The following is a 17,422-nucleotide window of genomic DNA, read 5'->3' on the forward strand; positions in this document are numbered from 1 at the left end:
ATTTACTTAAGGAGAAATTGGCAATGATGAAAGAAAAAAAGGAAATGGTAGGGGCATTAAATTAATTTAATAACAGAAAATAATACAAAAAAGGAAATTACTAATATGGACTGTAGGGAACAAACAAAAATTGGAGATTATTTAACAAAAAAAAGAAAGAAAACATAAATGGCGAAAGTTGAAAAAAGCGGATCTACGATTGTGATGTGCCAAATCTCTGCACATGGTATATTTATGTTTTTATTTCTTTTAATATAAAATTACGATTTTTATATTGAATGACAAAGATTGTCTTTGAGTCAAAGAATTTGAGTCATTTGAGAATTGGTTGTCAGTTATAATGAGTAAATACTAAACAATTGACAAGAAAAGTGAAGCAACGGTTGTAAATCTTAAATGAATAAATACGAAGCTGACATACTGTTAGAGTGATAGATAAAGGGAGCACAACCACAAAGCGAAAGGCTTAGTTTTTTTCGGCACTCCATTCGGCAGATGTTATAACTGTAACTGGGTAACTCTGACATTTGACCTGGCTCATCATGGAATTTACATTTTCTCTGATCTGGTCTGAGTGCGCGCAGTTCCTTACTGGCTATGATTTGAAAGAATTTGAACGTCGAGTCATTTTCCTCGCAAGGTTCGACGATGTTAGCACTGCTCTCTAAGGTTGCAACTTCCAGCGGTGAGTGAACAAAAAACTGAAATGAAAAAACCCCAATATTAATGTTATGTGATGAAATTACATTGAAAAAGAGAAGATCTTCCATTATTTTTGTTTAAAGTATAAATATGCACGTCTAATCTAAGAACAACATCTCTTTATGATTAGGAGAGTTAAACCCATGAGGCAAATTTTTTGTTTAAAACTACACCACATCATCTTAATACACCGCACGGCTCATAAAGTCATTAAAATTCAACTTTTATGAGAAATTATTTAAAAATCAAAATCTTTGATGAACTCATGAGTTTTGCAGAGTTCCTTCTGTTATGTTGAAGAAATACAGCAGTGGTTGAATCATTCAAATTTTTACGGCTACGATGACACTTGCAAAAATCATGCAAGTGGGAAAAAACCTTGAAGCAAATTTTTCTTGAGAATTCTGCGAAGGAACGTAAGTTGGTGTACACTTCAAAAACTTTCAGAAACCATTTCAACACCTTAACTTGAAGATGGAATCCATCTGATGCTTCCTTAATGTACATGGGGAAAGGTAAAACATGTAAAAACGAGAGGCAATCAAAACGCTGGATGTTTTGAGGTGGTGCATGACCCAAAAATAATCAATCAAACTTAAAATTGGCAACTATTTTCTTGGCGACATGTAGAATGCATCCACTTTTTGAGTTCGGCTGAATTTTACGAGCTTTGATGAGGTATCTATCTACTTGAGCCTATTGTAAAAATGAATTCAAATATTCGAATCGACCTGTTGAAATTCGACAACCATTGTTAAAACGACAGCTGGAAACACATGCTCACAAGACAATTATTTCAAAAGAAAGAGCATGACATGAGGCCATGCTAAAAAATAAAAAAGGGGGTTTTAGGTCAACAACAAAACAACAAGATTGAGCCACTGCCCCCGCCCCCCTCCCTGCTCACAATATGGGTGAGACTGCTACGTGAAATTATATTTATACCCAAGAATAAATCCCCTACAGAGACTCCCATTACATTTTCTAAGTCTAAGGATTGGTTAACTAAATTGAGCCTTTCATCTTTCACCTTTGCAAATTGCTGAACAACTTACTTTAATCGAGCTTGTCTGAGGTAGATTTTCAATCCGAGTGAAGCAGTGAGAATTAAGAAAATTGCATAGAGGGACTTTGCCATTTGAATTTGAATTTTCTTTCCTAGTGGACACAAAAATAAAGTGTGACTGCCGGCAACAAGTACCTTGAAAATATTTAATGCAAAGAAACTTTGAAGACCTAGGCTTTAAAGTTTTGGTCCTTTTAGTTAATTGTGTTTTCGTTTTTTTACTCGCGGTTTTTGTAATTTGTCTATTATTGGATTGTCTTCGTCATGGGCTGTTATGTGGAAGCATAATTTAAGGCTTTAAAGAAGTTTAATTTTCAGCGATAAAATGGATGTTACGGGTTGGATTTGGAATGAGACTTGGCACCATTCTTCTTCATAATTATTTCTGAGACATCGACTAATTAGACAATAAAATTGTTGACTGAGTACATGTTAACAGTCAGAAAACTACAATGTTGCACGTCAATCGAACGTGGATTCACTGAAATTTTAAAACTTTCAAAATTCATCCTAATATTTTGAAACAAATTTTTACTGCAGCTTAACTTGGTGCTGATCTGAAAATCCACAGACATTTTTTCTCTTAAAATTTAACAGAAAAATGGGCATGAGCAATACGAAAGTTTCTTAAAATCATTAGAGAAAAATAATAGAAAAATTAGTCACTTTCCAGATTGGAGACAAGAGCTTTATTCAAATGGAAGTGATGTCATATCTGTCACTTGACTTTTAAAGCTGGCAACCTACAACTCTGAATGGTTGATGCAAACATGACTGCACTGGGTCAGTAGAGCCGTTGGTTGCTTTGCAATTTAAGATGACTAGTTTTCAGTGTTTCTTGGCAGGTAGCGCCACAATACAGTCTGTTAATACATTCTAAGAGCTGTTAGCTTAATATTTAGAGCAAGAGTAAATACTAATTCTAGATGTGACAGGGCCAAATGGTAGGACTTAAAAGCACGTATGTTTGGAGGTGATGAGATAGTTCAGTAAAATGATTTAGGCACCAAATTCCAAAGATAGAAATAAAACTTTTTATCATCTCTTAAAATAAACCCTTCTGCAGAAATATTTTTGTTTATGAACAGTAAAACACCATCATTTTTGTGAATTTAATACTTTCAATTAACAGATCCATCAAAAACGGATCTTATCGTCACTAGACAGCTGCTTACCTCACAGAAAAAATTTCTGATAATGGGCTCGAAAATGAATAGCAGATGCCCACCTCCGAGACAATGGGATGATATTTAATGGAATTGTACTCTGGATTGAAAACAGTAGTAGTGGCATTGATAGGCGCAATAACCTTAAAAAAATACAAATCCATTCATAGAATGCATTGTATCAACACATAGATCTCCTCTTCGGAGATAGATTGTACAAGTACGTACAAGATTATGTAATGTAGGTTGATAAGTTTCTTCAGAAACCCACTAAACGTCAGTTAGTTACTGATTTTTTTTTCTTTTTTTTCTTTGGAGACTATCAAAAAATTTCTTGGAGCAAAGAGTTTAGTGATAAATTAATTAATTTAATAACCGAAGGCACACCTAAAATGAGAAATTTTCTGGATTTAATGTAGGTTGCGTATTTAGATTCCATGATTAAAGTCATTTATTGGTTCTGTTAGCTTCTTTTATTAATTTTGATGTCCCCTCTCTTATTGCATTAAAGTTCAAAATTACTTGCTTCAATACTTCCGTTGCACTGCGCTACTTGCAAACTGATTGTGTAGATGTTGACACATTAAAATTTAAAAATATCAAAGGCTCTTCGGTAGGCTCATCAATGATAAAAGCATAGTAGGATTTCAGACATACATGTTGTTATCTTTGTATGTGCGCTCAACTCATTAGATATAGAACATGTACCTGAAGAGCAAGTAGTAACATGTTAACGCCAAGAAGAGATGGATCATCGCTGTATTTCGAGAATTTGGACAGGTCTTCCATATGAAAATTAGCAACATCTTCCACGAAATTTCGGTAGTAGCTGTATTTATTGTTGGATGAGTTAATGCCCCAATGCCTATCATTAAATCAGAGGCATTGCGTTACATTATATTTTTCAGAATTATGAGCTTAAATTCCTTTCAATTGGGCAGAAATGACTGTGATGACTATTATGAGGATAAAACGAGAGAGATATTCCAAAAATTGTTTTTGTTGTTGCCCTATACCCAAGTTTTCTTCAAAGAAAGAAGTGAAAAAAAAGTGGAACTACAGGAACTAGTTTTAAGTACATATATATTATCAAATGCTGTATTGAAATTATCATTCAATGAAGTTAAAAGTGCAGCAGAAATCATTTCATTGATTCACACTGCCGGTCAATATATTATTTTTATTGTAAATGCATTAGTTTATTTTCCAGAGGAAATATACCATTATGTTCTTCCCTGTTTTTAGTTTACAAGATCACAGAAAAAAGTATAGTCTTTTCACTTTATTAGTGTTATGTATACACGAATACAATTAGGATGTGATTATAGTTATGAATGTCTATGTTGGTTCTCGTTCCTGTAGTCATAAAAACCAAAGGCACCCACTGAAGCAGCTTCTGCTTACTGGGATGAATTTAAAAAGTATGTACCTTTCAATGTAACTAGACACTTTCTCCGGATCACTTTGGTTCATCAGACAGAAAGTGCTGGCTGGCATTGGAGTATTCCAAGAGCGGAAGTCAGTCTCTCTCGAAATAACACTCGGGTTGGAATTGTACCGGGCAAATGTACCCTTTATCATAAGTAAAGCTCCCAAAATGGATGCCAAAACCATGCCAGACCAGACCAACCTAGACACAATGGTGGGTTTAAGTAGCAACATGTCAAGTCCAAATCAGAGGTGCAGAAAGTTCTGGCCTACTACATTTCTATGCATTTATCCAGCAACTTTCAACAAAATTTTCCACCAACTTCAAGAATTATGCCCTTTTTTGCTTATCAGGTGTTTCCGTAAGTTTTGACAGACGTTAAGATCTTTAGGCGCGATATATTGAGTTCAGTGCTTGCTACTCCCTCATATGTATATGTGCTAATTATTCCATCCAATTAATTACAAGATATATATCCTTATGCATCTATTCTGCACATAAACAGGCTTTCACTTAAGAATGAGTGAACTCATAGATTATTGAGAAGTAGCACCAGAGAGATGAACTTATGAAGAAGACATGAGGAAAGCAAACATTTTACAAGGTGACAAAAGTAAGGGATTCATTTACATTCTCGCAATATTCTGCACCTGTTGAGTCTTTTCTGTACTTCTCTTGGACAGATCGGAAGTTCCTTTCTTCTTATGTAGAAGGCAGAAAACTGAGAAAAACTTTAAAAGAGCAGAAATCGTGGACAGGTAATGAGAAAAAAAAAGATCTTCCGTGATCCCTCCACTTTGCACTTTGCACGACTTTTCAATGTTATTTGATCAGTGAAGGGGAGAGGGGGGATGGCAAGTTTGAATTGAGTCAGTCAGGCCCGCCACAAGGGGGGGGATACTGGGTCCCTGGTACCGGGGCCCGGGCCCTGGAGGGGCCCGTGACGCAGGTGGCAAACCACTACGAATTCATGTGTAACCCTTGTCTCGTAGGGAAAAGTGAAAAAATTACCCTAAAAATTCCGCAAAAGGTGAATAAAGTTTCAAAAACACGCTAGGGCACTATAAGATTTTTCTTACTTTTTTAGAAATTTCCAAGATTTTGAGTATATGTAGAATGATATTTTTAGTAACTGTGTTTCATTTTCTTACGTTGTCGGATGCTAAGAGGCTCCTTTCTGGGCATCCTCGACTTCAATGGCTTAACTCCCTTGCCATAGACGTGCGAAAGGGGAGTCCAGGGGGGCCCGGCTCCCCATAGAATTGAAAATTATCATCTGCCCCCTCAAAAAAAAATTTATAGATGTTTTGAATGCAACAATTCGAAAGTTTTTGGTGCTGAAAGTAAACAAAAAGGCGTAATTATTATTCTGCAGAAATTGATGGAAAATCTCCATCATAAGAGCTTCATAATGCGTCCAAATAGATTTAAAATTTCAAAAATTTCCCGGGGGAGGCACCCCCCCCCCCCTGTGCTAGGGGCCCAGGCCAGAAAATTGGTACCAGGGCCCGAGATGGGATGTGGCGGGCCTGGAGTCAGTTATACTCATAAAATAAAGCAAGAGAGCGAGAAAGTTGAAAGAGAAAAAAAAAGGAAAATTCTATTTTTTCCCTCTAGAGTGTTAGCAAAAAATACATTTTGATAAAAACAAATGAACAGTGAGATCATATACATCTCAAAGATAAAAAAAAAAAAATTTAACGATTAGGAAACGTATATTATAGACCCTAATTCATAAATATATTTGAAGTCCTGTTGTGCAAACAGTGCAGCATAGGCATAACAGAGTGCATATTTCAGTAAATATGGTTAAGCCTAGCATTACAGTACAATCTACATTGTAAGAAATGAGAAATATTTTGGAGAAAATTTTAGGGCAAAGTTTCCTTTAAAAACTGCAGAAAATGTAGAAAGAGGGATTTTTTCTAGCGATACATGATTCCCCGTGGGGTAGAGAGAGATAGGGCCTGGATTAGCTTCCAAATGTGCCTTAAAAGGGGAATTTTAAAATTCAAATAATGGTAGTGCAGAAATTATGAACCAATTACATAATTTAAAAAAACGAAGACAAAACTTGCACAAGTATAAAACAGTTTGTTCCTGATTTACTTCTCAATGATGTGAGTAGTTGGAACAAGAATGTGCGGCAACCCGTGAAGTGTGGTGGCGAATCCATATTCCTGAATATAGACCATGCTACTTCTTAAATATGCACCAAGTTTTTGACGTATAAACATCTCTGACACTTAAACTGACAAAACTTGTTAAAAATGTATTAACGAAGCAAAGGCTGGACTAGATTTTGATGGTATCCTGACAAGAAAAGGGTAGGTTCTCAAAAAGTTCAATGACCAACTGAAACTGCAGGAAGATCGTAAAAATTGATAAGAAAACTTTCCAATTTTCATGCAGAGGGTTACATGAGATGTTACAGTTGGATTACAGAAAGCCTGCTGACTTATTGCCTCCGTTAACATACTGCACCTTACGAACAAAAATCTAGCATTGAAAGAATTTCCAATCATCATTAAGGGGAAAAAATGGATTCGACCACATTTACTGAGACATGTTGATAAAGAGGTCGTAATGGGGCTGGCCAATGGCTCAGAAACATTAGCAAGTCATGCGATCAGACAGTTATACACATTTAAAAGGTTGCCAAATTGGGTCATTATCCTAAATGACCCTTCCAAAACTCATTAGCTTGATAGTTACATACAAGTGCTTCTAATCAATCGAGCCATGGGAGTAACAAGAAAATTGGCAACATCAGACATTACAAATGCTAGATAATTTTTTACTTCATTCTGTTTTGTTTTGGTAGAACATTAGTGCAGGGGCTTTGGAAAATGTATTTTCAGAGATGCAGGATGTATGTACGTAGTGATAGCTTTTATAGTGCACCAGAGTGCTTGGCAACACCTAACCACCACTGGAGACTGTCAAGGTAGAGATTTTCCAAAGGCTGTCATTGCTCCATCTCTTTTTGGATGCCACTCACCCACCTTTTAGCTGGATGCCTACCTGAAGGGACCCACTCGAAAAACCTTTTTCGGCAACCTTGTATCAGCCATTCACTGCACAGGCACAAACCATACCAACTGCTTGGTCATGGTGCGATGCACGATTGTCTCTTAAACGCCCATGATCCCTTTGCCATGTTCATTTGATCATTTCTGATACATTCCCTTCTAAAGATTCTAGCCAATCTTTGCCACAAATCCATCTCTGTCATCTTGAGCATGTCTTGGGTCCACTTCTTTGATTGCCAAACTTCACTACCAGAAGTCATATTAGTTTTGACAGTTGAGTTATAAATCCTTTTTTTGTTGTCCTTGGAAATTAAGTATTTAATCCCAATGAAATTTAGCAAGGCGATGACTTTACTTCCTTGAGGATTACAGTCCTGAATGTCTTGATCCAACTTCCTGTTCAAAGTTAACTTCACCCCTAATTACTTGTACTGCTCGTAACTCTCGATTTGCTGAGCATCCTTTGGGACTATGCTTTGCTGAGCCCCTCCAACTGACCTATTTTGTCTCATAGCTACTGATCTTGAGTCCTCATTTACAGGACTCTTCAACCAACTTCCGGGTCATATAAGTACTCCACATCATTATGCTCCTGAGCAATGACTAACTGATAATTAGCAGAGCAGAGCATATCTTGGAAATTCAGAGGGACGCCTATTCCGGCATACTTATACGTAAAATATGCGAAAACAAGATTCCAGGAGTTGGTCACTAGTCATTTGAGCCATGAAGAGGCGCAAATGGGCTATTTCTACTGATTTGCAGTGATTTCTGCAGTTTTGAGAGCCGAAAAATCCATGTAAACACGGCATATTTTTACATGGCATACTGTGAAGTTCTAGCAGGTTAACGGCCAAATGCTGTTGGTTGACATCACTATGAATTGGGTAGTATTGCGAACACCGACATTCAAATTCAAATTTGATTTTCGAATAAAAAAATGTTCCGAAACTCATGAATGATTCAAAAACACTCCTGAAATGGATTCACCTCCTACTTTCATGAAAATATGCTTGGCTAACTAACAAGAGGTAACTAAGATTGATCAAACAAAATAAATGCACAGACAATAAGAAGAGGAGGATGGTAGTTCCAAAGTTTTCAGATTTAAATTTTTTGTCCCAATACGATATGCCACATCTTTTGACCCAATCGTTGATGATTCATCATTAACCTAAGTTTTCCACACTTAACTGTGTTCAGTGCAGTGACTAGAACATTTTTGCAACAAATTTAACATATTCGCCAAAAAAAGATTACAAAAAGGAATAAAAAAGTGAATGAAATATTACTTGTTTCAGTTGGTCCCATCAATAATGTTTTGAGTGAGTAAATATGTGCTTCAATACAATTTTGAGCCATACAGTTTATGAGATTTTGCAAAATACCTGTAACATTAAAAATCAATGCTTAAAATAAATTACTTGGACTAAACATGAAATAATGATTAAAGGAAAATAACCTCTCAATTATAGCATTATGGCAATCTTCTTGATTTTTCATTTATTAAAGCGATATTTTATTCCCTACAACAATTGCTTTCTGTTCAAGATTTGATGATATTTGCGTCACTTTTCACGACCAATGAGCGCGAAGAAGCTAGAAGTGAGGTTAGAAATTCTGTTTACAAGTGTTACACTTTCTCTGTAATGTTCTCTGAGAGTGGAAGATTGTTCCACAACAATGTTGCAATAGACATTCGCAGATTGTGCAAGATAAGAAACGATAAAAATAAGCCACGCCCCCTTACAGAAACTGAACCCGAATAAAATTTGATTGTTACGAGCTATTTCAAATTGTGATGGCATGGCAAACAAATTCCGGAATTCCGGAACTAATTGTAAGATAGCTATGGAGCTGATCTTGGTCCATTTTAAAGCTTACATCATTTCTAATTGATTAAAACGAAAATCACTTTATTTGCTTAAAAATTGACGAAGTTATAAGGTTTTGAACAGAGGGAGCAAATTTTACACGTACAGGTTTTTAATCGATAATTAATTTATAAGAAAAAAATAATCATCAACTCTTCGGTGTCATTTTGGTTAATGATGTTAGCCTGCTTTTTGAAGTATACATATACCATAATTACTAATACATTTTTGCATTCTTACCATTTCTCTATTACTGTCTTCGGCAATTCTTCTTTGGAAATTGAAGAAATTTTGATCAGCTGCCTTAATTTTATCCTCAGAGGTGGATTAACAGCAAGAAAATGCTTTTATAAGTATTTGAGAAATCAAGAAAATGCAAGAGTAGTTAAATAATGAGTTCCAAACGCACTAAAAATACAGAAACAATGTGAAACAAGTGCGCACGAAATGAAAAAGGTGCCAACAGGCGAAAACACTCCAGCATGCTTTTGCGCAATTCCCTCAAGTATATTTACTACGGTTACAACGACAATCGGACAATGACTTGACATCGTTGCCGACTCCATTATAATGTTGCCAAATACTTTCTTCCTTGAATTCTACTAGAAACACTTTTATGATTTTCAACACAGGAAATACATTCATCTTAAAAATTCGAGGGTGGAAAATTTACTCCCTTCGTTCAAAACCTCACAACATGGTAAATTTTGGAGCAAATGAAGTGATTTTGGTTTTAATTAATTAGGGCTTTAAAATGAGACCAAAATCAGCTTCATGACTATTTTAGTTCCAGAATTACAGCATTAGTCTGGGAAGTTTGGTACACCCTTTGTATTTCCTTTCCTTCAACTTCGTTTCAATTGAAAAAAAAAAAATCATTAGGCCTACCTATCACAGAAAAACGAGGAGGGATTTCCATCAGCTTCTTTCTTACGATCCAAAGATTGCAATATTGGCTTAAGCTTAACATAAAAGAAGGAAAAAATTATGTATTCCTTACCACTGCTTGAACTCATCAAAGTCTTTCTTTGGAATATCATATGGTCTCAAATTGTAGACAAGAGATTTCATAAAATGGTTCTTCATGGATTGCCATGTTCTGATGGGGCAAATCTACAAAAAATAACAGCAGACAGTTAAAGTTAATATTCAAAGAAAAAAAAGACTCCGAGGAAAACCCGAAATAGATGGTAAAAACGGTGTGAGTGTTACACCTGTAGATCTGCCCCAGATGATGAAATGAATCAATAACAAAAAAAGTTTTCCAAAACATAATGCACGACTGCAAGAACAATTTCGCATTCTAAACATGAATGTGGCCATAAGCGTGATCAATCAATAACACAAAAGCTGTCACAGTCAAATGTGAGATTTGCAGCGCATAAAATTGTTTGTTGGCTTGCCATTAGAGGTGCGAAAAACGACCAGTAACCTGGTTGGTTTTCATGGTCATTGGACGGTTTGAAATCCCTCAAAGCCTTCTTTAAAAAATACACAATTGTTAAAAACTAAAACTCGTAATTCCTCTCCAGTCTCAAGTGACACTTACCAGAGAAAGCTTTTCATATGAACTTTGTTGAAAAAAGGGTTACCAAAAAAGATAGTCACATTGATTACTGCACTTTTAACAGTTCCAACTTTCTGCGGATTCAGCAAAGCAAAGGCTGGGCGAAATTATAACTGCTGTAGAGAATATATGGCTGATTGAAGTAACTGAAACTTACATTTGCTTGTTCCATTTGTTTCCAGTAAAGATTGCCTTTCAGTTGATCAAAAGCTTTATGTTTTTTGAAGATGTAGTCTATCATTGCTCTTTTTTCAGAAACTGAAAATAGAGTTCTTGTCCTGCAAAAAGCAGAGATACTTTAAACTAAAGATTATATCAGAGAAATCACCAAAAATTATAGTCTTGTGCGTGTTATCTGGCTTTTTTCATTATTATTCAAGAATGGATGTAGGTCAGAGCCAGACCTTCCTAAAAAGTTTGAGGTCAACACATGCATCAGTAAACTATCAAAATTCATCATAATTGGTTACATTACTTTGAAATGCAGCTACCTTGGCACTTTGGGTCAATTTTTTGGGATTTTTTGGTCCTTGCTTTCCCCCAAAATAGTGTGGACCCAGCATTATTTTATCACCTTGTTATACATAGTTCAGGCCACAATTTTACTGTTTTTTTCCTGTTCCTTTTACTCAAACAATGTTGGGCTCTGAAAATGGCAGAATGAGGTAAAAATTTGAATACAAAGCTTTCTCTTTAAATTACATCTTTTGAATTGTAAACTTTGAACCATCACAACTGCTGTTTGGTTCTGCATTTCAGCATATTTTTTGTTGCAAAATGTTTGCAAAACATTTATTTATGCAGTGGTACCAATATCCCATTTTTCAGTTTTGTAGTGCATACTTAGGTTTGTACACACACACATGTATTAATGTGTTAAGTATTTCTATCACAGCCAGTGTTTGAAACTCACAGGCGCCAACGCACCAAATGCGCCTAAAAAATCGGCCATGGTGCCTAAAAAATGAAAGCTCTGCGCCAACGTGGCCCCTAAAAATCTGAATTTTCATATCAGGTGATTATTCGAAATTTTCAACACTACAAGTGAAAGCTTTTTCTATTCTTCTCGATTTAATCCTTTGCGCTTTTGTCTTCCTCAAGTCACAGCTACTTACTAGTTCTGTTGCGAAAACATCTTGCATCTAACTTTTCACTAAATGCACCGTAATATATAGGCAAAAAGTCAATTTGGCCCCTAAAAAATCTTCACTGGCGCCTAAAAATCGGGCTTGATGCGCCATTTGGCTCCTAAAACTCAAAGGTGAGTTTCGAACACTGGTCACGGCTGTTTTGGGCTCTCTGAAGCCAGCCATCACAGTCAGCCAAAGAGCTCCTGCCCTCCAGACAATCACTCCATGCTTTTCCTGCAACTCGATCTGTAAGCCGCTCCACTCTGACTAAAAACTATGAAGATTGAACGATGAAAAGGCTATAACGTTACAAAAAGAGGTTTCTGAGTTAATCCATTTATAAAATACATACCTCTTATCGCAGTCTCTTGTGGACTCCCTGACGCTACCTTCCTCATCACTGCTATCCATTAGCAATCTATCAGCTGTGCTCCTTTCAGCAGATTGTTCGGTTTTCCTGTTTAGAACAGCATAAATAGAATTGCAAGTACAATTTGCATACTTCAACAGAAAATGGTGATTCTTTTCTAAAATTTGTAGGTATTTGCAAGTTATTCTCATTAGTCTGGAATATAATCAAAATCCTGGAAAATATTTATCAACATTTTGAGGGGAAAACTTTCCTGAAATGAATAAATTGATTGGTCAAGAAACGTTCAGACAAAAATAAAATAGTTTGCCCAAAAAAGTTGACATTCCTGGCTTCCACCTTGAGCTTCCAAAGCTGGTTGCTAGACGTTATCAGCGTGGCTAGCTATAGGTATTGTTATTAAACAAGGAGAGGGGGTTTTTCTAAAACCAAAAAAATAAACTTTACACTTCTGGAGAACTTAAACTGGATTTTGTATTGAAATTCAAGTGACCAATTTTAGGGTTGACGAAATTTTCGACAGGTTACTTTTACAGGTTTATCTATCTCGAAACGTCCATTAATATTACAGTGCACCTGCCAAAAATGTAAATCACAAGTTACAGGAGGAGAATGAACATTTAAAATTGGTGAAATTGGAAGATTTTGCTCACTTAAAAAAGCACTGTGCGGTTACGGGATCATCCACTTTTGGACAGATACTTCCATAAATCATTCGGTGGCCAGTTCCTGTCAGATACACAAAATCAATAACCGAATCCATTTGTGGTAAGCTGGCAAATTAATTTCGGCCATGTATATATGATAATATTTTTCTACAATACTATGAGCGAAGTCTTAGAGGAATTTACAAATTTTTGGTCAAAACTTACTTGTACTTATCTGGTACAGAATTCCACGTAAATAATTTTCCATAAAAAATGTCCATATAATTAAAGTCATCTCGAAGATCTGAATCAACATTGTGCCTAAAACAGAAAAAATACATCATGATACGGGAAGGAGACAAAAACTAGAGCATACTGCGAGATACCTTGTGAGGTGGTCCATGATCAAATCAAGGTACTGTAGGTGCATGTTCTACAGCTTTTTCCGTTTCTGAGTAAGTCTTCTTCCTTCTAGAAAATGAAGTTCAACAATACTTTTCCTCCTTAGAACTGCAATTCTTAAAAAGTTTGGGAATAAATGTGGTCCTTAGAATTGTGGTATAGGCCAAACCTTAAAATGAGTTTTGTTACTCCTCCTTAGCAGTTACTTGATGAATTTACATGATTCAGCACTGCCATGCGTTTTTCATGCATGCCACTTTTCCAAGCATTTATCTTGATTACAAAATACTTGAGATACTCAGAGTATAAAATCGTATGAAGAGGTTAAAAAGGCAAAATCAATCTATCTCTCCCTCTCCCCTCTCCAGATTTTTTACGTTTTAGGTATATTAGAGGAGTGTATGAGAGGAGGCATCTTTTCCCAAAATTTCAACCCCTGAAAAAAATCTGGTAAATAGAGGGGGTTCAAAGTTGAAAAACGCTTTGCCTCAAAATTTTTCAACAAATGAAGATGTTGAACGGTTGTTGAACGGTTTGAACATGTGAGTCCAAAATTGAGGGAAGAAACAATCTGACTTTTCTCAAGAATAGTAACATAGCCATTGTGACTCATGTTATGACACAAGTCAAAAAGCCCACATTACTATTCTACTCAGGACAAGTCATGGATTTTAAAATTTTTCCATACCTGTAATCAGAAATATTGAGAAGTTTTTTGTTTTTTATGCAGTCTTCGATATAACTGACTTTGAACACGTCTTTGTATCCGTCTCCTGGGTACTGCCATTTGAGGCAATTGTCCTCTACAAGCACTACTTCATGGTTACCAATTTCTTTTCTTTTCTTTACAACACCCAGGCGATCCTGAAATGCATTCAATGATCAATACATTTAATACATTTGCTTGCCCTTGAAATAAATTTAATTTAAGGAGTTGAAAAGCTTGAACTCCATTAAATTACTGCAGCTTAAAAGTGAAGCGTAATTCAGTACATATAATATCACAAAATATTTACTCTCTTTTTCTTTCTTAACTTGAAGCAAGCTTAGATAGAGATTTGAAAAAACTTAAAACTTTTCGTGGGCAATAGCTGGATTAGCTGACAACAAATTGAATAAGTACAGCTGTAATAAATATTATGTGATACTTCAAATAGTCCTACTGAAGGAAAAGAGAAAGTGTGATTCTGGTTATTGTATCTTATAAACACAAAAATATATACATGGAAAGTGAAACTACCAGACGACGCATCTTGTTTTTGGTGTTTAAAAATCTCCACTCCCATTTCATTTTCATGAAGGAGATAGATAATATCATTCCTTGAATTTTGCACAGGTTTTCCTTCACACAGAGGAGAAAAATTTCAGAAGTTTTCAAGGATTGATGTTGAGTAGTTTTCTAATTAAAAAATAAAGTAAGTAGGATAGGAAGTCTGCAACGATGCAAACCAAGATACATGGTCTGGCAATTTTGCGATCGATTTTTTTTTTCATTTTTGTGCGATACGTAGTCATTTTTTTTAGTTGTCTGTATGTACCATCCTCTTGATCATCACAGTATTTATGTTATTTTTAACAACTCTGACTTTTAATATTTTTCTTTTCACTGCATTGATCAAAAATTGATTGATAAATTGAGTTCTCGAATTATTCTCTCAATCTCCACTGTTTGCTACCCGACATAGATGCAGAGATAGGTGGACAGGTAGCATGGAGCCAAGTTTGACAACTTAAAAAAAAGGCTTGTAATACACACATTTGAACAGCCATATTGTTACGCCACCATTCAAGGTTTGTCAGAGACCTTGAAATTTTCATCCAGTCAACTGTCAACAATTTACTACATACTGCCCCTCATTGACTGCAATTCATGTCATAAGTTTCAAATATGCCAAGAATGGCATGCCCTAAATTAGGCATCTGAGGATTCCTCCAGTGTGATACATCTAAACAGAAGAGATTTTTGCCCTGAAAAACTGTAATTCAACATAATAGGGAATGGCACATTAGAGTCTTTTGACGATAAAATTTAGACCTTCGCACTTCAGGGGCGTTTGGATATGAGTTAAAATTTGTTTTTTTCAGAATACTTCAGAGTGGTATACTTATACCTCATACTTAGTACACTTTAAAAACCCAGCCAAGATCTTTAATAGTTACACACCTCTATCACTTTTTCAGTCTTCTTGATCTGTTCAAAGTCTTTCAGAAACAGAACAAAAGCTAATGATTCTCCGGTTTCATCAATAAAGACTACACCATCCTTTTCCCATGGGTCATCTTCAGTATTTTGGGCGGACGGTTCCATTCTTTGGCTGGAATCAGTTGGATTCTTGCAATGTTCTGCAATCAGAGGATAGATATTACATATTTTACAAAGAGAAAATTTCAATTAGAATATTGATTGATGCAGAAAATGTCTTCTTTCGTAATCCACACAAGATGGAAAACTTGGAACATAGTGGACTATGAAGCAAAACCTTTCAAAAGAGGATGATCTCCCGAAAAGGAGATTGGATTCTTATAGTAAGTATAGTTCATAGAAAGTAAGAGAAAATCAGAATTTGTAGCAAACCTGAATAAACTTATCCGGCATTGACACTATTCTGTTTTTAATCTCTTCTTTTTCACCGGTGATCTTGAAAGCTCCAATAAATAGGATATATTATGGTTTTCAGGAGTTAATATAACAATCATTACATGGTGGAGGCTTGAGGTCGACACTGTACCTGAATAAGAATTAGGATGAAAATGCAAACCTGAATAAACGAAGAGAAACATCCTGAATGTTGGAAATCAATGTCAATGCAACAAATTATTCGTAGTTAAGGTTTTCGTAGGGACGCACGTATTGCGGCACTGTTGAAGCGGCACGTGTATAGCGCCTTGATAGTCGGTGCGAAGTTTTCATGGACAAGGATTACGCAACGTACAGGAAATTTCCATCTTTCTATTTTATCGCCACGATAGATGTTCGGTGACCCATATTTCGTGGGAGGGATTTATATCTCATTGTCACGATAGATTTGCAATCACTGATATTTCGTGGGAATAAATTTTTCTTTAAGTACTAGGTTGCCATAGTTAGAAAAATGGAACAAAAAGAATAAATATATGCTTTTCCTTTTCTAAGGGAAGCCGTGTTGAAGTTTATGCAACAAAATTTTTTCCGTTGTTAAAGCAAGAATTTCCGGCTTTCGCATTTTTGGCAAAAGACATGCATGAAATGATTCCAAAGATCCATGAAGTAAGTGCAACGAAAATTACGGATAATGTGCAGGAACAATTAGGTCTAGATGTACCCTCAAATGAGAAAGTCTCGATCAAGATAATTGATGCACAGTCTTACCAATCACCCCGATTAGAAGACTTCAGGGAAGACAAATTTAACAAAATTAATGCAGGAGAAACAGTGCCTGCTGTTCCAAAAGAAAAGCACATGAAGAGTCATGGCAAACATTAAACTTGGAAAAATTAGACAGTTTTGAAACCCCTTTAGAATTTGAACAGCGGATGGCACCTTTAGGCTTAGTGCTGAACGGAACTCAGCAAAAGATAAATGAAACCCTGATTGCATACTAATACATTGAAGTTGGTCTGCGGGACAAGTTACTGCGACAGTTGTTCAACAGTGGCTGCACTCGAGCCAAGAGGAAAAGGCGTAGACAATCAGAGCTTAGACTGAGTGATGAGCAACAATGTAAAACACGTGTATATGAAGTACTTACACGAATGATAAAGTAAAGGAGAAAGGTACTTGGGCAGGTGATCACATATGATTGCAATTGTAAAAATTTAGACACATGTAGCTGCAGCACACCACAGGTTCATTGAAAATTTAATTAGCATTTAGTATAGTAAAAAGGGGAGCGAGTAGAAGTAAATAAATTGCAATATGTTTGACATTTGTTTTAACTTGGTTTTAATCAACACTTTTTATTTCAACCTTTTTGAATTTGAACCGTTTGATACTACAAGAACGCTTGCATTGCGCATTGCGCAAGATAAATTTAGGTAGGATAACCTTAATGTCTCCA

General features: G+C 35.8%; 1 protein-coding gene across 8 annotated transcripts; it reads right to left on the minus strand.

Annotated features, from left to right (window-relative positions):
- Positions 1 to 45: 45 nt before the first annotated feature.
- On the minus strand, positions 46 to 17,388 carry LOC109043097 (pickpocket protein 28). Of its 8 annotated transcripts, none has more exons than XM_072303693.1 (9): positions 17,114 to 17,388; positions 15,550 to 15,728; positions 14,074 to 14,249; positions 13,209 to 13,304; positions 12,319 to 12,423; positions 10,994 to 11,114; positions 10,270 to 10,382; positions 8,688 to 8,783; positions 475 to 701 (listed from the first exon to the last, which is right to left on the minus strand). In XM_072303693.1, the coding sequence occupies exons 2-8, from the start codon at positions 15,691 to 15,693 to the stop codon at positions 8,738 to 8,740; spliced, it is 801 nt and encodes a 266-aa protein (XP_072159794.1). In that variant the 5' UTR covers positions 15,694 to 15,728; positions 17,114 to 17,388; the 3' UTR covers positions 475 to 701; positions 8,688 to 8,737. The 8 variants fall into 8 exon arrangements, with proteins under 8 accessions (XP_072159804.1, XP_072159777.1, XP_072159794.1 ...); XM_072303699.1 differs by lacking the exon at positions 17,114 to 17,388 and adding an exon at positions 16,965 to 17,076; XM_072303697.1 differs by lacking the exon at positions 17,114 to 17,388 and adding an exon at positions 16,735 to 16,912.
- Positions 17,389 to 17,422: the final 34 nt, after the last annotated feature.

The sequence above is a fragment of the Bemisia tabaci genome, chromosome 1 (genome assembly GCF_918797505.1).
Source record: "Bemisia tabaci chromosome 1, PGI_BMITA_v3".
Classification (NCBI taxonomy): Eukaryota; Metazoa; Arthropoda; class Insecta; order Hemiptera; family Aleyrodidae; genus Bemisia; species Bemisia tabaci.

Excerpts from the sequence above, each read along its gene's own strand:
- LOC109043097 (XM_072303676.1), bottom strand. The coding sequence starts at position 6,600 with ATGTTTATACGTCAAAAACTTGGTGCATATTTAAGAAGTAGCATGGTC. Across the intron at positions 3,800-4,363 it reads GTGTCTAGTTACATTGAAAG|GCATTGGGGCATTAACTCAT; the intron begins GTACATACTTTT and ends ATTTAATGATAG. Across the intron at positions 702-1,757 it reads CTCAGACAAGCTCGATTAAA|TTTTTTGTTCACTCACCGCT; the intron begins GTAAGTTGTTCA and ends TTTTCATTTCAG.